Source organism: Oncorhynchus nerka, linkage group LG2 (genome assembly GCF_034236695.1).
Source record: "Oncorhynchus nerka isolate Pitt River linkage group LG2, Oner_Uvic_2.0, whole genome shotgun sequence".
NCBI lineage: Eukaryota > Metazoa > Chordata > Actinopteri > Salmoniformes > Salmonidae > Oncorhynchus > Oncorhynchus nerka.
Window position 1 is genome coordinate 98,557,233 of NC_088397.1, and position 22,593 is coordinate 98,579,825.

Sequence of the window (22,593 nt, forward strand, 5' to 3'; positions counted from 1 at the left end):
GTATTCCCAGTAGTGGGTCAACATAGTGAATAAGTCCTGTGCTAAAGACCAGCGGAGTAAAATACTCTAAAGTACTACTGAAGCAGTTTTGCATATCAGTACTTAACTCATTTACAGTCAGGTCCATTAATATTTGGACATTAACCATGTTCTCATTTAGGCTGTGTATGTCACCACACCGCAGACTTTCAGCTTTAATTTGAGGGTATTTACATCTAAATCGGGTGAACGGTGTTGGAATTACAGCACTTTTTAAGTGGTCTCAAATTTAGGGGCTAAAAAGTATATTAAATTGTGAGATTTAATACTTGGTTACAAATCATTTGCAGTCAATGACTGCCTGAAGTCTGGAACCAAATGCTGCGTTTCTTCCCTGGTGATGCTCTGCCAGGCTTTTACTGCAGCGGTCCTCAGTTCCTGCTTGTTCTTGGGGTGTTCTGCCTTCAGAAAGTGGTATGCATGCTCAATTGGATTCCGGTCAAGTGATTGACTTAGCCATTGCGGTACAGTCCACATAACGGGTTGCTTTCGCAGTATGCTTCGGGTCATTGTCCATCTGCACTGTGAAGCGCTGTCCAGATGAGTTTTGAAGCATTTGGCCTAGTCTGAGCAAATAGCCCTAAACAGTTCATAATTCATCAGCATAATTAATTTGTCAGGAGTCGCATCAATAAATACAAGAGAACCAGTTCTATTGGCAGCCATATAGGCCATAACACTACCTCCTCCTCCATGCTTCACAGATGAGGTGGTATGCTTCAGATCATGAGCAGTTTCCATACACTCATCCTTCTGGTACCAGTTCATCTTTGTCTCGTCTGTCCATAGGATGTTGTTCCAGAACTGTACAGGCTTTTTCTTTTAGACATTGTTTGGGACACTAATCTTGTCGTCCTGTTTGAGGGTTTACATTTTGTGGTAAATAGATCTTTATTTACTCTGATGAAGTCTTCTCTCTTCAATGTAGACTGACAGACATGCCGACCTCCTGGAGGGCGTTCTTTATCTGGACAAAAGGGGGTTTTTCACCAGGGAAATAATTATTTTGTCAAACACAGTGTTTATCTGTGTGTCTTCTGGGCCTTTTGGGGTTCCTGAGATCAGTGTGTTCTTTTTAAGAATGTACCAAATAGTGGCCACACCTCAAGTGTCTTGCCATGTCTGAAGGGTTCGTTTTGATTTTTCAGCCTGATGACTTGCTTCACTGGCAGTGACCGCTCTTTTTTTCAGCCTGATGACTTGCTTCACTGGCAGTGACCGCTCTTTTTTTCAGCCTGATGACTTGCTTCACTGGCAGTGACCGCTCTTTTTTTCAGCCTGATGACTTGCTTCACTGGCAGTGACCGCTCTTTGGACTTCATATTGAGGGTTCACTTCTTGGTGACGGGGGGGGGGCAGTAATTTCACGTCCGGATGAAATGCATGCTCAAATTCAACTGACTGCTCCTCATCACCAGAATATATGCATATCATTAGTAGATTTGGATAGAAAACACTGAAGTTTCTGAAACGGTTTGAATCATGTCTGTGAGTATAACTGAACTTATTTAGCACGCGAAACCCAGAGGTTAAACTCTGATTTTTTTTGTTTTGGGGTCACTTTTCAATGGGTTTTCATTGGGAATACAGATTTCTAAGGGACCTTCCTGCAGTTCCTATCGCTTCCACTGGATGTCACCAGTCTTTAGAAATTGGTTGAGTTTATTCAATTTGTGTAATGAAGAAGTACGGCCATCTTGAACAAGGGTAACTTGAAGTGTACTGTTAGATAGAGGCGCGTGACCAGAAAGCTAGCTAGTTTGTTTTCTTCCTGTATTGAACAGAAAGCTAGCTAGTTTGTTTTCTTCCTGTATTGAACCCAGTCTTCAATTTTATTAATCATTTACGTTAAATTCCATAAAGTTGTATTACAAAAGTAGTTTGAAATGTTTTTGCAAAGTTTACAGTTAACTTTTGAGATATTTTGTAGTCACATTGCCAAAGTTGGAACCGGTGTTTTTCTGGATCAAAAGCAACAATGGACATTTTGGATATATAGACGGAATTAATCAAACAAAAAGGACCATGTGATGTTAATGGGACATATTTGAGTGCAAACAGAAGCTCGTTAAAAGGTAAGGCATGATTTATATTTGTATTTCTGCGTTGTGTCACGCCAACCGGGTTGAAATATGCTTCTTTGTTTACTATGGTGCGATCCTCAGTTAATAGCATCTTTTGCTTTCGCCGAAAAGCTTTTTCAAATTCTGACATGTTGGCTGGATTCACAACAAGTGCAGCTTTAATTTGCTATCTTACATGTGTAATTTCATGAAAGTTTGATTTTTATAGTAATTTATTTTAATTTGGCGCCGTTCATTTTCTCTGGCTTTTGGCCAGATTGGGACACAACCTCTGGGATATGTGGGACAACAGCAACATATTACAAATAACACACTTGAAATCAACTCTAGACCTTATCTGCTTACTTGTAAATCAAACTAATGAGGAAACAACACATTGCATTGGAATAGCCTCAAGCAGTTGGAGTAGAACGGGAGGGGGAGAGAAGATTGCTTGACGCCTAAAGTACAGTTGACATGAAGGGGGCTTCATTCAGACATAATAATCAACATGACTAAAGAAAACAATTGTCTAAATGGAGGATAGGTTACCATTTGGGATACTTCTGGACAAAAGTAGTGTACTGAAGAGAACAGGGTGCCATTTGGGACAAGCCTACAACTCTACCACAAACCTCACCAAGACTAACCTGTAATATGCTTCCAAACTGAGAAGGCTTGAAGTCGGAGGGGGTTTGTAGACGAACAGTAAATAGATGCTCACTTCCCAATTCAACAACCACCTCGGTTTCAGTTATCCATTTGAATAAAATTGACTACAAATCCTTTGTTTTGGAAAATCAACTTGTGGGTCTATAAAGCCACAGAGGGTTTAGAGTCATGGCACCGTGGTGTACTGCGCCGTGAGGTCGTTGTGGCGTGGAAAAGGTGCATCAGGGAGATGGAATTTAGGGTTTTATGAGCTAGGCTGTAGGAGGAAGAGAGAAGGGCTGAACAAGGCTGCCAGCTCCCCTGTCCACCATGTCCTGGCTTAAGGCTTCCACATGCTTCCCAGACCAAAAAGTTTGGCCATATATTCTGACAACATTTTGGACTTCGGTGAGAGTTTGGCTGTTCGGGCACATTTTTTCTGGAGGCAAGCCGAAGTTCAGAGCCAAAGTCTACACCCAGTCATCGGTGATTAGTAAACAGTAGGGATTCGTCAACAAAGTATTGTCATTCAACTAGAGACGACTTGTCGTCCCCCCCCTCGAGAAATAATGCAGCAAACAGCCTAGTTATATTTACCACTTAGACCTCCGCCGCAAAATCTTCAACATTAATGACATCTTGAGTTCTTAATGGACAAACACTACTATTGCCACTTTTTCTAAGTGAAGGACTTAAGAGTGTATGCAAGCACACTGGTTCTGTTCAGCTAGCCAAGTTTGTCTAGGCGCCAGCCGAACCATGCTGACGCCTTTAGTCCTAATGCTCTCCTTCTGTCCACTTTCATCTTTTCCTAATCACACCTGTCCATCCCCTCTCAGCCCTGACCCAGCAGCTACCTGACAGCCAGAGTCGAGCCAGGTCACCGCCCCCCTGAGAGGGTGAGTAAGTACTGTAGGTGGTGAGACATGAGTTGAGCCGGGGGAGGCAGCTGACCATTCAGTGGAAACTAACAAGACAAACTATGTGCACCCAATTGTGTCAGACCCAGAGTTCTACAATCTAGCCAGAGTTCTGTATATAGGCTAGACCTGGGGAACAGGGGGTTCTAGAACCTAGCCAGAGTTCTGTATATAGGCTAGACCTGGGGAACAGGCGGTTCTAGAACCTAGCCAGAGTTCTGTATATAGGCTAGACCTAGGGAACAGGGGGTTCTAGAACCTAGCCAGAGTTCTGTATATAGGCTAGACCTAGGGAACAGGGGGTTCTAGAACCTAGCCAGAGTTCTGTATATAGGCTAGACCTAGGGAACAGGGGGTTCTACAATCTAGCCAGAGTTCTGGGTAAAAGCTAGAACTAGGGAACAGGGGTTCTAGAATCGAAATAAAGCTCTTCAATTTTAAAAAAAGTATTCAGAAGGTTTAGTGGGGTTGAAAATGTAAAATGTCTGGATTGTCTTCAGAAGGTTAAAATACAATCCATATAATTGATTAACCCCACCCCTCACGAGGCTTAGATTAGTGTTCACCTGGTCCAATGTTGACAGTAGAAGGACTCTTGGGTATGGCGATGCCTCCGAAGGTGACGGTGATTGTGTGAGGACCTTGCTGGGTGGGCTTGTAGGTACACCTGAACACACTGTCTCCCTTATCCTCCACCATGGCCTCCAACGGTCTGCCCTGGGGATCCTTGATTAAAGCCGACACTTCTCCCACTCCTGCCCCTAGTTGTGAGAGGAACACAGCAATACTTTAGCCAAAGCACCTAGATTCACTTTTCTGCCATAAACATACAGATCTGGGACCAGTCCACAAAGTAACAACTGCTAATAAACAAAGTTCAACAAACCAGCGTATTTGGTTAGTTATTATCCTACTAACAGAAGGAGCTGTGGGAGGAGAACCAACCTGCAGTGTAGATGTCGAAGTACGTAGGTTTGTTGGCTATGTTTCCTATAGCTTCCAGTCCAGGCCCTTTGGCTGTAACCTTGGTGGAGTCTCCCTGAGCCTTGTCCACGCTCACCTCAAACGGAGACTTGGGGATCTGCTGGCCTGCAAACAGCACAGTCACCTAGACAAGACAACAACAACGTCAGAAAATCAACATGGAAGTGGTATCTCATGCCGCCAAACAATTTAGATACTATCAGACAAGCTCCAGGTCAAGTGAAGAACTTGACTCTAGAACTGAATCAAGAGCTTGCCAAATGAAGTGAAGATGCTGTTGTGGGTAGGACTGGGGCGGTCAAATTGTGTCACCTGGTAAATGGCAATCTTCAGGTTTCCACACATGCCTACCAAGCCACTGATGGAGACCTCTGGAACATCTACATTCTAATACATCCATGCAATATAGTCTACACCATCACAATAACTCCATGTAATATAGTCTACACCATCACAATAAATCCATTATTTATTTTAGACAGGTCTAAAGAAACATGATATGAAGAAAATGTAGTTTATTTCAGAAGAACAGAATAGCATCCTCTGTGTTGTCATCATGTTAGGTCCTGATCTGGCTATGCCATATGGCTGTAGGCTACACTAGTTCATTATGTTAGGTCCTGATCTGGCTATGCCATATGGCTGTAGGCTACACTAGTTCATTATGTTAGGTCCTGATCTGGCTATGCCAAATGGCTGTAGGCTACACTAGTTCATTATGTTAGGTCCTGATCTGGCTATGCCATATGGCTGTAGGCTACACTAGTTCATTATGTTAGGTCCTGATCTGGCTATGCCAAATGGCTGTAGGCTACACTAGTTCATTATGTTAGGTCCTGATCTGGCTATGCCATATGGCTGTAGGCTACACTAGTTCATTATGTTAGGTCCTGATCTGGCTATGCCATATGGCTGTGGGCTACACTAGTTCATCATGTTAGGTCCTGATCTGGCTATGCCATATGGCTGTAGGCTACACTAGTTCATTTAATTGACTAGATTTGCTTACAATTCAGTGGCATTATTTTATAGTATGAAGAAAACAATTGCACAAAGCTGAATAAAATAGAAATATTTTCTCCAAACAATTTGAGGAAGTGCACACGTTCTGTGTTGAGCGGTGAAAGAAATAGGTATTATTAAATGCTTAACGTAGAGTTAAATGTAACTTGTTCTACAAACGTTAGGCTACATGTTCAGATTTTTAATACATTGTAAGGTTGCATGATGCAATTAATGATTTGAAAAAAGTTGCTTGGAAAAGGCACGAGCTCTGAATTGTTTTTTTTTGTGCAGGCTGCACACACTTCAATCTCTCCACAATTTGACAAGCGGTTTATAAAGCCTGGAATTTGACGGCATCCCCTTTGCCGTAATGAACGCAAAATAAACTAATTCCATGCCTTTTGCCCTTGGGCTAAATATAATACTTATAATTCTCTTCTCCCAGCTGCATGCTCAGAAGCACCTCATGTGATCAGCGCTTTCTCACAGGCTACAAGTGAAGACAACCACACGCGTCTTATTTCAATTCCAAGGTGAAGAACTGTCCACATTGAATTTGTCAGCCAACAAGAGTAAGCCTAACGAACAGGAAAAGCACTAGCCTACGGCAATCTCATATCCCCCATAGTACATAGGTCAACCTATACTATTCTGTGCGAAATAAATATTCTAAAACAGTCTGGAACAGTAGCGAGAAAAAATAGTGCTCAAATTAATACTATCATCAAAAAACATTTTTTACGCAATGTGGCTGACGCAATAGATCATAAAGTTTAGCTTAACATGTATTTCTTCACATTTTAAGCGCAGAAACACACAGTAGGCTATTAGCGGGAAAACACCATTATCAAAAGCAACCTCTAAATGTGATTATGCAGTTAATGCTTTTATTATAAAGGTGCATTTATGGTGAACATAAACTCTGCTTATGTATCCCAGTTAGGCTCTAAACCCCTTGTAAAAATGGATTGATGTCCTTAATTTAAATTAAGTTCATCACAACTAAAGTGACCAAATAACTTAGGCCTATGGGGTCGGCTACATGAGGTGTGCGATTATGATTACAATAATAACGCACAAGCGATAGGATCAGGATAGGACCCATCAGACTATTCTTGATTTAATCATCTGGTCTTTACATTTAGAACGGATCATTATCATGCAGCCATTTTGAAAAGGGGAAGTGGCAAAAAAAAAAACACGTCATCTATTAAATAGCAGGACGACAACTTTCCCGTAGATCATGTTCAAACCGGTCAGGTAGGCTATACTCCTGTTGTAAAGATGAGCCTAATAAGTTTAATATTAGGAAAGTTGAGAAATAAATAGGCCAAGTTGATAGAAAGTTGATGGAATCCTCCTCTTTTTAGTAGAGGCCATCACTCTGTTTTCACACGCAATTGCATAGCCTATAGAAATGTTGTGCAACATGAGCTCTCATGAAGTGTTTGATTAGATTGTCCATTAAATTTGCATTGATGTCAGAGTGATTAGAGGGACAATAGAGTGCCGAGTACCAGGCAGTTAACAAGTTTGGTAGGCTACTAATGACCATAAGCAGCATCAGAGCTTGGAGAAGACTAGTTACCGTGACTACATGTGGAATTCGACTACCTTCATAACTCATGACCACTGGTGTGGCGGAAATACGGTCACCGCAACAGACAGAGTTGTGGGAGAATGGCACAAGATCAGTTCGTAGTAATGGTTAGCTGCATGAATGTTTTACAAAGGGACTTGGCTGTACTGTACCTTGTGATGACCCATAACCTGGGGTATGTAGGTGACACTGAAGGTTTTCTTCCCTTCGTTAGGAACCGCCTTCACCTCTTCTCTGGTTCCTTCTGGATCCTCCACGTAAACAGTGACCTGTCCCTGACCTGCACTGAAAGCATCCACCGTGAAGACAGCAGGACGCAACACCCTGTTACCTACTGGCTCCAGACCTGGGGAGGGAGAGATCCGACTGATTAATACACCAGACACTACTGTAGAAGATGCAGGAGACTGTACTCAATAACAGTCTCCGGAGGTCTGTAGTACTGCAGGTCTTCATCCTTCAGTAACGGATTCAGAATCAGATCAATGACGTCGATTTGGAACGGAGTGCAAATAAAGTGTCCGAGCAGTGGGTTCTCTTTCACAGAAAGCAATGTGAAATCCAGGACTTTGTTACACGGAGGAAAAGCATGTCCTCTTCAGGGTCCAAGGATTACAGAGACCAGGGGGTCTGACACTGTAGCATATGGATGGAACAGAGATCACGGTGCTTTCATTCTCCGGTCTGATGACGGGAGGGAAAGTGCTGCTGAACCTATAGCCGGCCGGTGCATTATTGAGCAGATGGGGAATCCAGGCCATCCTGTCCAGTAAGGAATGAACCAGGCATTAAAGCAACAGAATTCACAGGTGGACCTCTCCATTGTGTTTCCTTAAAGAGGGGAGATCAGCTTTAATAGAGCAGATAAATGGTGTCTTCTATCAATGCATTTGTCCTCTTCCTTTGTTTTTAGTATTTTCTACATTGTAGAATAGTGACGACATCGAAACTATGAAATAACACTTACGGAATCTGTCTCATTAGTGATTGTAAACTGATCTTTGTATATCATTTTTTTATTTTACCTTTATTTAACTAGGCAAGTCAGTTAAAGAACAAATTCTTATTTTCAATGACTGCCTAGGAACAGTGGGTTCAGGGGCAGAACGACAGATTTGTCAGCTCGGGGGTTTGAACTTGCAAACTTCTGGTTACTAGTCCAACACTCTAACACTAACCACTAGGCTACCCTGCCGCCCCGGTCTCTGCCATAATTTTCTAAGACAGAACACAGCTTCTACTTCAACAAGTCTGACCAGGCCCTAATCCCCGGGACTCAAGGTAATGGCAGTGAAAAAAAACTCAAACGAGCGAGCCGGCATCCTGACGATGTTGGCCAACAAATAGATCACCATCGCCCTCTGTTCTACTGGTGAAAGTGCAATCAGAACAGACTGGGCGAACTCTGTCCGAGACGATCCTGGGTCCTGAAGAACTCCTGTCCCGTTTGTCAGAGTCGTTGCTGAACGAGGACATGTTAATACAACTCGCTGTTATTTTCCGTTTTGCATCGTCGAAACCAGATAGAAGACGAAGGGAAGAGGGGTGTGTGTCAACAGCTGGTGATCTCATGTTAAGGAAGTCTCAAGTTTATGCCAGAGTTAGAATACCTCATGATTAGCTTGCATTAACACACACACACACAATGAGCTGTATAGACCCATAAGCAAACAAGAAATTGCACAGTCAGCGTGCGTCTCTTGTCTCCAATGATTTTTCCTCATTTACCAGCATGTAACCTGCAACGAGGAGAAAAATAAGTAAATCTAGATCTTAACACATACACGGCTATACAATCCTCTCCCTCACTCAATCCTCCTAACAAATTCTATCCTGGACTTCCAGGGTGGACCGCCCCCCAGGTGGGTAGGCAACACCACATCTGCCACGCTGACTCCAACACCATCACGTATGCTGACGGGTAGGACTGGTCACCGACGACAATGAGCAGCCTATAGGGGCGAGGTCAGAGGCCTGGCATTGTGGTGCCAGGTCAACAACCTCTCCCTCAATGTCATGACAACAGCTGATCGTGGACTACAGGAAACGGAGGGCTGAGCACACCCCCATCCACATCAATGGGGCTATAGTGGAGTGGGTAAAGAGCTTCAAGTTCCGGTGTCCATATCGGTAAGGAATTAACATGGTCCACACACCCAAACAGTTGTGAAGATGTCACTACAACGCCTCTTCCCCTTCAGGAGGCTGAAAAGATTTAGAAAATTCTAGAGCATCTTGACTGGCTGTGTCGCCCCTTGGTATGGCAATTGCACTGCCCTTGACCGTAAGGTTCTAAAGAGTGATGAGTAGGGCACCAGTACATCCCTGGGGCCAAGCTTCCTGCCAAGCTTCCTGCCATCCAGGACTTCTATACCAGGCGGTGTTAGAAACAAGCAAAAAAAATGACTCCAGTCCCAAGCCATAGACAGTTTCTGCTACAGCGTGGCAAGCCGTACCAGTGCACCAAATCTGGAACCAACAGAACCCTGAACAACTTCTACCCATAAGCAATAAGACGGCTAAATGATGAATGAGGCTGTTAAGGCCAAAGGGGGGTTGCAAATCAATACTAGGGAGGTGTTCTTAATGTTTTGTCGACTCGGTGTAGACTGCTTCGTGATACGTGTTTGGCAGGCACACTTAGAAAAAGGTGTCATTATTAATAAGCTTGGGCCTAGTAATGTTGTGATGTTTTGGACAAGTTATTCCTCACAATGCTGGGGTTGTGGGTAACATTTCCTCAGGTATCAGATATTAAAAAATGAACGCACTCACTGCACTGAAAGTCACTTTGGATAAAAGATATCTATATATATATTACCTGGTCCATATGCACGGGCCTTCTTGGGGTTGAGTTTGGGTTTGAGGGGAGCACCAGGCTTCAGTTTGGCTTTTGGGAATTGGGACAGGTAGGTCATCACGGACTGTTCATCCACACTGGGGTCAATGATCTCCTCTGGTGCAATCACCTAAGACAGAAGACAGACACCCGACAATATCAGATAGCCTCTCCAGACAACACACAATGAGGCCCTGAGTTCTGCTGACAACCTATAATCATTGCTGTTCGCGTCACATCGGTCAGGAAAAGTGGTCAGCGTCAAATGATCTAATCTACAGATTTCAGTATTCAAACAAAAGTTTGCTGGTGTTGAGCCTGTGGGTAAAAGAGTCAGGGTTAACGCCACAGAGGAAGTCTGGAGTGTTACTACAATGTTGCCAATATGAGAGACACAGGTTTATACCTGAGCTCATGTCTACATGCTTTTTAAAGTGGACATCAAGTTTATAAATTGCCTGGCTGGGCTGATGAGACAGTGGATTTGCACAGTGAGATTGAACAGAGTAAATAGGCATTTTAACAGCATACATTTAGCCAGTGGTAACTTGTGGACTAGACACCGGCTGGAATGTGGTTTAAACCAATCAGCATTCAGACCCACCCGTTGTATAAATAATGTCAATTACTCTTGGAACAGCGAGACTGTTTGCAGACGTTTAACTTGGGCGTGTTGTATGATTGATTTCAATAACGCTTTAGATTGTTTGAATGCTGCACCCACCTGGTAGGTAAATACAACTCAAAAAAAAAAAATTAACCACTAAAATTATGAATCTGTCTTTACAATTTATAGTGAAGCGTGGTGTATTTTTTTTTTATTGATTGATTCGATAACCTACTGTCAGCTTCCTAAGTTAACACATTAGTACTGTGTTTAAAAATATGAACTTATTTTCTTTGCATTATTCGAGGTCTGACAACACTGCAGCTTTGTTATATTGACCAGTTCTCATTTTCTGTAAATAAATGCTCTAAATTACATTTTTATTTGGGAGAAATGTCAGTAGTTTACTGTCAGAAACAAATGACAGGGACCAGAGGGCTCCCTGACAAAACAGTGTTATTCTCACCTGAGGGATGCCCAGCCAGTCGTCAGCTAGCTGCATGGCCTCTTGGGCGTTGTCCGAGGGCTTGTTGTCCCACGTCTCCCAGTCAGGACACAGACCTGCACAAACAATAACGTCAATAAAAAAACCACTCACATTATCCAATACCTTATCCTAAACACCCACCCAATAACAAAAAGCACACGCTCACCACCAGTTAACCTCTGGACATCAGAATGGACACTGTTGTACACACCCTGACCCCCAGAACCTACCTGGAGCACAGCTGTCGACCAGGGCTCCCAGGGCCTTGCCACTCTGCCAGTCTCTGCTGAAGTTGTTGATGGGCAAGTCTGGCACTTTATTCTGGATCCATCCCAGAAGCCTCTGCTTTGGAGTCTTCTTCTCGGCCTCGTCATCCACCTCGTCTTCCCACACTGGCATGGAGATGGAGTAGTGGAGGATCAGGGTCCACACCATGCCCAGGATCAGTTTCATGTTACCATCCACTATGGCCTTAGAGTCTGGTAGGGCAAGACAGATCTAGGATCAGATTTTAGGTTCACATCCACAAACACCATTTACTGTCTGGATGAAGGGAGGAGGAAGATGAAGGATGGACAAGGGAGGAAGAGGGGTTGAAAGCAATAAGGAGGGAGGAGCAGGAGGAAGACAAAGGACAGAGGAGGAGAAAGTCTTGACAATGCCAGTATTTTTCTTGACAAAACAGATCGTGCCTCCAGAAAGTCCACATCCTTTTGACTTTCCACACGGAATTAAAATATTTTTCAACTTTGTTACTGGCCTAAACAAACCCCATAATGTCAGTGAAATTACGTTTTTTTTTTTATTAATATTTTTAACATTTCAAAGCTGGAATGTCTCGAGTCAGTAAGTATTTATTATTATTATTATATATAAAATATATTATTATTATGGCCTAAATACATTCAGGAGTAAAAATGTGCTTAACAAGTTACAACAACTCACTGCGTGTAAGTGTTTAACATGATATTTATGACTACCTAACCTCTGTACCCCACACATACAGATAATTGTAAGGTCCGTTAATCAAGCAGTACATTTCAGAGAGATCCAATGCCTCACAAAGGGCACCCATTGGAGAGAAAAAAAAAAATCAGACATTGAATATCCCTTTGAGCATGGTGTATCAGTACACAAAGACAGGCCTCCTTCCTAACTCAGTTGCCGGAGAGGAAGGAAACCACTCAGGGATTTCACCATGAGGCCAATAGGGAATTTAAAACAGAATTTAATGGCTGTAATAAGAAAACTGAGGATGGAGCAACATTGTAGTTACTCCACAATACTAAATGACAGAGTGAAGAGGAAGTACAGTATAAAAATATTCCAAAACATTAAACAAATCACTAAAATACTGCAAAGAAAGGTGGCAAAGCAATTAACACTTTGTATTCAGGACAAAAAGTTGTTTGGGGCAAATCCAAGCCAACACAGCACTGAGTACCACTCTCCATATGTTCAAACAGTGGTGGCTGCATCATGTTATGAGTCTGCTTGTACTTAAGGACTTGGGAGTTTATCCAGGATTAAAAATAATCAGTGAAGCTACGGACAGGCAAAATCCTAGAGGACAAGCTGGTTCAGTCTACTTTCCATCAGACACTGGGAGATGAAGTCACCTTCCAGCAGGACAATAACCCGAAAACAATGTAAAAATCTACACTGGAGTTGCTTACTAAGAGACTTACCAAGAAAAGTGTTTCTACAAAGTATTGACTCAGGGGTGTGAATGCAATATTTAGATTTACAATAAATTAACAAAACATTTCTAAAAACAAAGTTCACGTTGTCATTACGGGCTAGTGTGTGTGTAGATGGAGGAGAATATTAAATATACAGCCTGAATTCCAAAAGTGTTACAAAATGTAGATTAAGCCATGAGGTATGAACACTTTCTGAAGGCACTGTACTGTCTTCATGTTTAAATTCCCTGGATAAGATGACCTTCAACCCATACAGTATCACAGCTCTCCCTCACACCGTACTGGTGAGGCCATCCTGATCAACACAACACCAAAACAGCTTCACTCACTGATGTCAATAGGGGGACCCCCATTAGCTCATCTCTGAAGACTGCAGATAAGGAGGAAAACAGTTGACTTTGGCCAGAGTAAGACACATGTAGCTGTACAACATCAGGTAGAAAACCATTGCTCGGGGCATGGGGTCCACAAGTAGACAGTTTAAAAAAAAACAATTGAACAAAATTAAACCTTGAAGTTTAGAGAAGAGATTGTGTCCTCTAAAACAGTTGGGAAATCAGATAGCTGTTGAAAAATATTGCTCAACAGCTATGTCACAACAGTTTACAGAAGTGATTTATCGTTCAAACAGTGGACGCGTCCTATATAGCACCATATATCCTATATAGTGCACTACTTTTGACTGGAGCCCTACGGGAACAGGGAGCCATTTAGTACAGAACCATTAAATAGGTGTTCTCCTCAAGCGGTGTGTAATTCATTATACACATTACCACAACAAGAGACTGCTATAGAGACGGGATGGGCAGTTTGTCAATCTTTCGGTCAGAGCAGAACATTGCCCAACCTGGAGGGGCTGCGCCCTGTCCACAACTGCACCACTCACACCGCTTCAAGGTGTGTGTGTGTGTGTGTACACAGTATCAGCCATCTCTGCCAAACATCCTGTCAGCAAGCACATAACAATGGTGTGAGCAGAGCAGGAGTTGAACTCTAACCCACAGCTGATGACACACCCTACCCAACACAGCCCAGTGTGTTTACTGTGTGTAAAATAAAATACATTTGTACAAAATGTAAATTTTCTATTTAAACTATATTTTCACATTGTGGTTCTGTTTTAGTTTGAGCTTCTTGGCTGTAAGAGTTGTGTGGAGCGTCATAAACAAATTATTACTTACTATGACTTAAAATATGGGGAGTTCCACAGGGTCCAGTCCTGGGGCCATTACTATTCTCACTATGCTAATAAATACAAACAGTACTGGCTTGAACCCTATGGCTTCAGACCAGAGCCCCTAGATGTATACCAAACAGGCAGACCGCTTTGAGAGCATATGGCAGGGTGAGAGACCAGGCACTTTCTGATATTTGGACAGAAATTCCCTGGCAGTTTGATAGCAGGGGCTGTACCGGGTTGCATCTGAAATGGCACCCTATATAGTGCGCTACTTTAGACCAGGGTCCTATATAGAGCACTACTTTAGACCAGGGTCCTATAGAGCACTACTTTAGACCAGGGCCCATAGTAGCTGACCTGGCTCTAAAAGGAAATGAAAAACCAGCTTCAATGTGTTACATTAAGACCAAGACAACCAGCTAAAGTGGAGTACCTAACACAACCCAGAGACAGTTTGACAACAGCAGCAGACTGAGGAAAGCAGTTTATTCTGCAGGATCACCGTGTGTGTGTAGCATAGTTTAGGGAAAGCATTTGTTCTCTATAAAGCACCTGTGGAATATAGTCATTTAACTCGACTGGCCCTTCCGAAACAATTCTGTTTTAAAAATACAAAGTAAAACTCAGCGGGTACTAGCTAAACTTTAATTTCACAGATCCCAGTCTTATAATTGAAGTAAATAAGGCCTTGAACAGTTCCCTAGGAGCAACAAACATGTCTGCCCCCAGAGCCGTGTTATTGTGTCAGTCTGTGTCGAGTTACCCTGACAAAGACATTGGTGGGTGGAAAGTGGCCATCACCATGGTGACAGAGAGAGGTATGTATAGACATACGACATTTCAGAACTTCAGTAATGTTTACTGTTTTTCACTTTTGTTTATCTACTTCACTTGCTTTGGCAATACAGCCCCCCTCACCAATATAGCCCATTTGTATTGAAATTGGGGTTGAGAGCCTATTCTTCAGAAACCAAGAGCCATCATTCTTCCCAAAGAGTATATATATACTATATACTGTGTGTGGTGCATACTGACAGACAACCCCTCTTCCAACGTTCCACAGGACAAATGCTAGTTATAACTAGGCAAGTCAGTTAAGAACAAATACTTACGTACAATGATGGCCTACAGGGGAACAGTGGGTTAACTGCCTTGTTCAGGGACAGAACGACAGAGTTTTACCTGGTCAGCTCGGGGGGGGGGGGGGGGATTCGATCTTGCAACCTTTCGGTTAACTAGTCCAACGCTCTAACCACCTGGCGACCCGCCACTCCTGGGTGAGTAAACTAGGGGAAAAAAACACTGGATAGTCCAGATAGTAATGACTGTTTGTTGATAAGCAACTGCTTTGCTGAGGTTACGGTTCGTCAATCTGTAGACAAAATCAGCGGTGTTAGCTCAAATAAAGAGTTGACACTACGGTACCTCTAATGGGAAATGTCTTGGTGCGGTTGTTACTACGCCTTGGGAATCCTCGGCTGTTCCTAACAACTACAGTATGTTACTACCAGAGGCCTGCTGAAGTTGGACCTTCTCCAGCTGCAGCCTTAACTGTCCACCTAGAACAAGGACGTCAAACTCAATTCCTGGAAGGGTGTGAGCGCCAAGTACCTAACGAATCAATAACATTAATTTGATTAAATCAGCCCACCCCCCCAGTAATTGAGTTTCACAGCCCTAACCTAGCAGCTCTGAGGCTGGGAAGGCTCCCAGCTGTACATGGTCCATCACAGAGGGAATGACTCATTTAACCTTACTTCACTGGAAAGACCCTGCAGGCCAAACATCTCTTTAGAGAGGGCAGGACTAAGTCAGAGCCTCACTGTCTGAGGCACTGCTGGAGGAGAGTAGAGCACGCCAGACAGAGCATGCCAGAGAGGATAAGGGAGCTGACATGACAGGCAGAAGGGAGAAATTCTCCTGCTAATAGCTAAGACCCTCTGAACTGCTATGTGTATGAGTCCTAGAATCACATTGAACCATTAACACAAACCCCCGGTTCCTGGTCCCCAGCCAGCCCAGAGAGGGGGAAGGGAAGAGGTGGTAGACATGGCTTCCCCAGAGGATGTAGGGGGACAAGAGGGTTAGGGGCCTGGTAGACATGGCTTCCCCAGAGGATGTAGGGGGACCAGAGGGTTAGGGGCCTGGTAGACATGGCTTCCCCAGAGGATGTAGGGGGACCAGAGGGTTAGGGGCCTGGTAGACATGGCTTCCCCAGAGGATGTAGGGGGACTAAGAGGGTTAGGGCACGTCACACCCCTGCCAGCTCCGTTTGGTGTAACTGAAAAGCACCACATCTACGTACAACGACAGAGGGGACGATAGAGGAAGATATTTCATCCTTTACATTAGTACATTTAGCAACGCTAAAGACCATGTCTCTAGACATTTGAGCTGCTAGGGGGTCATTGGGACTGCTCATGAAATAAACCTTATTACTCTGCCACTGAACAAGTCATGCCCCGCTGCCGTCCTAAATAAGTCGATAAACACAGAAGTTAATATCAAACAGGAGGTTAAAAACCAGTTATGGGGGCATGTCATTGAATAGTTGGGAGTTCCATAGGGCAGTGCATTATGGGACCATCGGTGTCCGGGCTAGCGGAGGGTTTCCCAGGGGTAGGCCGTCATGGCAACAACCTTAATTACACTTAACTAGGCAAGTTGTTAAATACTTTTCAAAAAAACTTGATAAAAACGACCATTATTTTGAGACAACAAATATCAATTAGTTAGTATTTTGCTCATTAGCTTAAAGGGGCAGTCCTTCGAGGCCCAGCCGTAAAATTAAAGCGAGTGTCAGATTCTGTCCGATGAACCCATGGATACTTATGCATCTGCGTGAAGTTAAGGAAGTTGCTAACTAGCGTTAGCGCCACTTCCAGTCATTGTACCAAAGCTAGTTAGCAACGGTTTACATAAACAACCGTCAACTTACTTCTAACTGCAAGTGAAAGCAAAGGGCTTAAATTGCCAAAATCTCACACTATCCCTTTAAATAGCTTCCAGAACCAGGGGGTGGGGGAAAGGGAACAAGGTATTTGAATTCAGCAGAACACAACTTGCTAGGACAAATCAGTTCCATTGTTTCATTCTGGTTCAACTAAATCCTGTCCTTTTCTCACCCCAGCCAGCAAGCCAGCCAGGTGTATGGAATAAGGCCAGGGAAGAACAGAACCGACTAGTTTGGACTTGAGTGGCAGTCGTAAATCTAGAGAAGTAACTAAGGTGCAGTCGGGCACCAAGCAAGGGAAAAGAGAACACTTGGTGCACCACTAGATAATGTGGAAATTAAATGTCCAGGGAGTGAAGCTATACTATGAACTGTAGTAGAAATGACTGGCTAACGGCCTCCACCCGTATAGAAACACAAGACTCATTATGGTACGTTAGATCAAATGAGGTCTTTGAACTCTGCTCTTCAGTGGAAAACATCAAGTCGTCCCATCAGTTTAGATAGTGTGTCCTGGGAGCCGACATCACATCTGGAAATCCACTTTGGGGAGGTGAATGCTACAGGCCTACGTCCAAACTACGATATAGACCTTTAAATCTAGAGTCTCCTTACTCCGCTGATTGGAAAGGAAATCAAACCACAGGAAGGAACCAGTTTGCCTTACAGCGGGCGGCTGTTCACAAGCGATATTTACCTCAACAGGAAAGCCTGTCTATTCAAATTAACTGGAAATAAATTGGACTTAACACTTTAGTCTTAATATATGTAACAAAAAGTCTTGGTTTCATCAATTTAATCCACTTTAAAAAAAAAGGTTTGTCAGTTAAAACAGCCCCATCTAACACCTGTCCTAACACCAACAGGAAGAGTCATGAATGAGTTGAAACCAACACTTTAGATGTCTCATGCACAACCCTTACATTCCAAATACCACTTTACGTTCCAAATTCCAAACACATAATTCCAAACCAGATAAACGATTGAAGGGGGTTTTGGAAGCTGCTTATTTTTTTTTCTTCTCTTCCCCAGTTGCTATGGAGACCAAACAAACACTCCTAGACAACATCCATACTACAGAAGGGAGGGAGCGAGAGGGCAATGTGGGAGGGGAGGGAGCTGTAACAATGACTGTCTTAGTGTTTCTTCAGTTCAGGAAACATTCCAAGGACAGGAAGTGTGCGACTAAGATCGTGCCACAATAACCTGCAGACATTAAATGTATTACCCTACATAACAGAGGACATTAACTGATGTTACATTACAAGGTTAATTTCATATAGGCAAAATATTAGCCAGCAAATAAAAATGGGGAATAATACTGAAGTCTCATCCAGACACACCAACTGTCTGGCGCGTCAGAGAGTATACTGAGGATGTGAGTGAAACGTTGTAGAAAGCCTAAACCGTTAACAGTAACAATGGCGAGTTAGAAAACCTAAACGTTATGGTTAAAAATGGTCTTTCATAAGTCCAATGAAAACACTGGAGAAACACCATTTTACAGTGCATGTCTATTTAGCATTGTAGAAAGCCTCTTCAACAGTAAAAATGTACCGACATAGGAAGGTCTGCATCAGATTTGTCTATCCCAAAAATTAAAACGCTGACTGGTTCTGATGACACCATGGAGAGTTGTGTTGGACAGAGTTGTGTTGCTGGAGAGTTGTGTTGCTGGAGAGTCTGAGTTGTGTTGCTGGAGAGTTGTGTCTGGAGAGTTGTGTTGCTGGAGAGTTGTGTTGCTGGAGAGTTGTGTTGCTGGAGAGTTGTGTTGCTGGAGAGTTGTTGCTGGAGAGTTGTGTTGCTGGAGAGTTGTGTTGCTGGAGAGTTGTGTTGCTGGAGAGTTGTGTTGCTGGAGAGTTGTGTTGCTGGAGAGTTGTGTTGCTGGAGAGTTGTGTTGCTGGAGTTGTGTTGCTGGAGAGTTGTGTTGCTGGAGAGTTGTGTTGCTGGAGAGTTGTGTTGCTGGAGAGTTGTGTTGCTGGAGAGTTGTGTTGCTGGAGAGTTGTGTTGCTGGAGAGTTGTGTTGCTGGAGAGTTGTGTTGCTGGAGAGTTGTGTTGCTGGAGAGTTGTGTTGCTGGAGAGTTGTGTTGCTGGAGAGTTGTGTTGCTGGAGAGTTGTGTTGCTGGAGAGTTGTGTTGCTGGAGAGTTGTGTTGCTGGCCCCACCTGCAGTCGGTCAACAGGATGCAACCTAACGCTGTGCCAACATTTAACAAATACAACCACCGACTACATGAGACAATAACTTAGACTAAGCTGGACTTCTGTAAAGTCTCAACCAATTCCTTCAGTATGGTAGTTAATACAAGCAGCTTTCATCTTACAGCTCAAACTAAATCATATTATCTGATATTAAGCTGAGTAATACAGAGGAAGGGATTGAGAGGATTTGAGCCATGTGACCAAGACACAACCAGCAGGCAGTCCTGGCAGAACCAGCATCCCCACCCAGAAACATTAGTCTGTGCTAGCGAAGCAGTCCTGTAGCTTAGCATCCGCTTTGTCTGACACCATCAATACTGAGCCCGTCACTGGTACTTCGGTTAGAGTTTTTGTAGACGGGAAGCAGGAGGATGGAGTCATGGTCTGATTTGCTGAAAGCAAGGCGAGGGAGGGCCTTGCATGCATTTCTATAGGTAGACTAAAAGTTGTCCAGTATTAGCGCCTCGTGGTGCACGAGACGTGGTGCGAAAAAGGATTAGTCTCCCCACTTTAAAGTCTCCGACCACTATAAAAAGCTGCCTCTGGGCGAACATTGTTTACGGCCCTGTACAGCTCGCCGAGTGGTGGGATGTAGATGTAGCCGATGTGAAATGGCTAGCTAGTTAGCGGTGGTGCATTGTTTATGGCCCTGTACAGCTCGCTGAGTGGTGGAATGTAGATGTAGCCGATGTGAAATGGCTAGCTAGTTAGCGGTGGTGCGCGCTGGTAGAATTTCAAAAATCGGGTGACGTCACTTGCTGAGACCTTGTAGTGGTTCCTCTTGCTCTGCAAGGGCCGAGGCATTTGTGTAGCGATGGTTAACGATGCTTCGAGGGTGACTTGATGTGTGCAGAGGGCCCCTGGTTTGCGCCCTGATCGGGGTGAGGGGACGGACGTAAAGTATATACTGTTACATAGACAGGCGTGATGATTACAGATAATGTCTCGTCTCTACCAGGAGTTTCTCAATGGGACGACATGTCTGGTGATTATGGTAGAACTGGGACATTTTTCAGACTCCAGGAATTGTGTACAGAAACATGAGGTGATGAATGAATGGCACGACAATGGGACTTAGGATCTAATCCTGGTATCGCTGTGCATTCAAAAATAACTAATCGATAAAATGCGAAATTGTGTTAGTTGTCCGTAGTTTATGCCTGCCCTTACCATACACCCCCCCCATGGGGCGCTCTGTTCAGAACATTGACATCAGTAACCCGCTCACCTACATGACGCCATACAGTCAGTCTACCCGGTCCAGTTGAGACCGGGATTAAGCCACAAACTTCTAAGTACCAGCGGCCATCGAAGGTAAACATTTGCAAACTGAAGTCAGTTACGACACCGAAATGCAGTCGGGTCAAGACCCTGGACAACGAGCTTCCCCGAGACGGTTTGTGAAGACATTCTTCAGTTATCCAAACCCAGTGTCATCAGCTGTCCGGGGTGGCTGGTCTCAGACGATCCCACGGAGCGAAGAAGCCGGATGTAGGAGGTCCTGGGTTGGCGTGGTTACGTGGTCTGCGGTTGTGAGGTGGTGTTTTATGTACCGACAAATTCTGAAACGTTTGAGGCGGTTTATGGTAGAAAAATGAACATCCCATTGGTAGAAACTCTTGAAATGAGCTCGCCGATCTTGTTCTCCAGTATCTAGACTTTATCCAATAAAACATTAAATGTAAAAGGGGGGGGTTCCAGCCCTTCTACAGCATTGTCACTTGAGTCTCTTGGGTAGCCCAAAATAATGGATTAGGGTCCAGTGTAAAGTAGGGAATAGCTGAGTTGAAGTAGGAGCCGAAATAGGTTGAGATTAGTAGTTGTTGATTCATAGTTCAAAAGTACTTGAAGTGATAACGGTGTGAGCTTTAAATACAAAAAAATAACAGGAAAAAAAAAAAGGTCCAAATAGCAAAGTCGTCTGTCGGCACCATCTTTCCTGCTCTGGTATTCACGAAGACCCAGAGAGAGCTAGACACGCCAAACAGGAAAGGTATTCACGAAGACCCAGCGAGAGCTAGACACGCCAAACAGGAAAGGTATTCACGCCAAACAGGAAAGGTATTCACGAAGACCCAGCGAGAGCTAGACACGCCAAACAGGAAAGGTATTCACGAAGACCCAGAGAGAGCTAGACACGCCAAACAGGAAAGGTATTCACGAAGACCCAGCGAGAGATAGACACGCCAAACAGGAAAGGTATTCACGAAGACCCAGCGAGAGCTAGACACGCCAAACAGAAAGGCTGTTGGTACTTAACATCTCTGGTGTCTGTACATTCCTGGCTAAATTCCCAATCTGGCCCTCAAACCATCACGGTCACCTAATAATCCCCAGTTAACAATTGGCTCATTCATCCCTCTCCTCTCCCCTGTAACTATTCCCCAGGTCGTTGCTGCAAATGAGAACGTGTTCTCAGTCAACTTACCTGGTAAAATAACAGATAAATAAATACAAGTTGAGTGGTAAATGTACATGTCGGAGAAGACAGGGCTGTGTGAGTACGTGGTAGAGACCATGGTCCTCTGTGGGGTAGCAGATAAACCGGTTTGTGTGAGAACCACAGAGGCCTTTGTTTGTCCGTCCGCCTGTCTGTGTGTCACACACCCTTTCCCAGGACACTTGTTGACCCTACATCAGGAGCTAGTGAATCTAACATGTAAAGTTTACCATGTTTCATGAACTGAAATAAATGATCACAGAAATGATCCATTACAATTTAAAAAAAGCTTCTTAAAAATGTTATGAACAAATGTGTTTATATCCCCGCGAGTAAGCATTTCATCCACCTGACAGGTGTGGCATATCAAGACTGATTAAACCTGCATGATCATTTCACAGGTGCACTTTGTGCTTGGGACAATCAAATGTGCAGTTGTGTCACACAACGCCACAGATATCAAGTTGAGGGGGGGGGTGGATTAGTCTGTAATAAAGCTATTTTTTGGGGATAAACTAATTGATTGGCTGGGCCTAGAATGTGGGTGGGCCTAGAATGGCTGCACCCCTTCCCAGTCATGTGCAATCCATAGATTAGGGCCCCCCCCAAATTTCTTTCAATGGATACATTTCCTTACATTTAAGTGAAAATTGTCACATGCGTTGATATTTAGGTTCAGTATAGCTCTAACCAGGCCTGCCCCGAGAGCAGTCGGTTTCTACCCATGCCATTCTGCAGAGCGGGAGACAGACGAGCAGCTAATGGAGTAAGTCATGTATGATTTCACGGGACAGTACAGGGGGCTGCCAAGCTGGAGCTGTGTGTGGTGTAGTACATAGTGGAGGGAATTCCTCTCGGATGAGATCACCACCTCAGGGGAGCCAATGAGGATGTAGGAGAACAATGAGCCCCGCCCCCATAA

The 22,593-nt window shown here is 43.9% G+C and overlaps 1 protein-coding gene across 1 annotated transcript in view; it reads right to left on the reverse strand.

Moving 5' to 3' along the window:
- Positions 1–22,593, reverse strand: part of flnbl (filamin B, like) — a 106,132-nt gene that overhangs the window by 56,935 nt on the left and 26,604 nt on the right. The window contains exons 2-7 of the mRNA XM_029646657.2: positions 11,426–11,674; positions 11,175–11,269; positions 10,084–10,231; positions 7,415–7,608; positions 4,619–4,781; positions 4,240–4,434 (exon numbers count right to left, since the gene is read on the reverse strand). Of these exons, the coding sequence (XP_029502517.2) occupies positions 4,240–4,434; positions 4,619–4,781; positions 7,415–7,608; positions 10,084–10,231; positions 11,175–11,269; positions 11,426–11,674 (1,044 nt within the window). The remainder of the gene's footprint in view (positions 1–4,239; positions 4,435–4,618; positions 4,782–7,414; positions 7,609–10,083; positions 10,232–11,174; positions 11,270–11,425; positions 11,675–22,593) is intronic.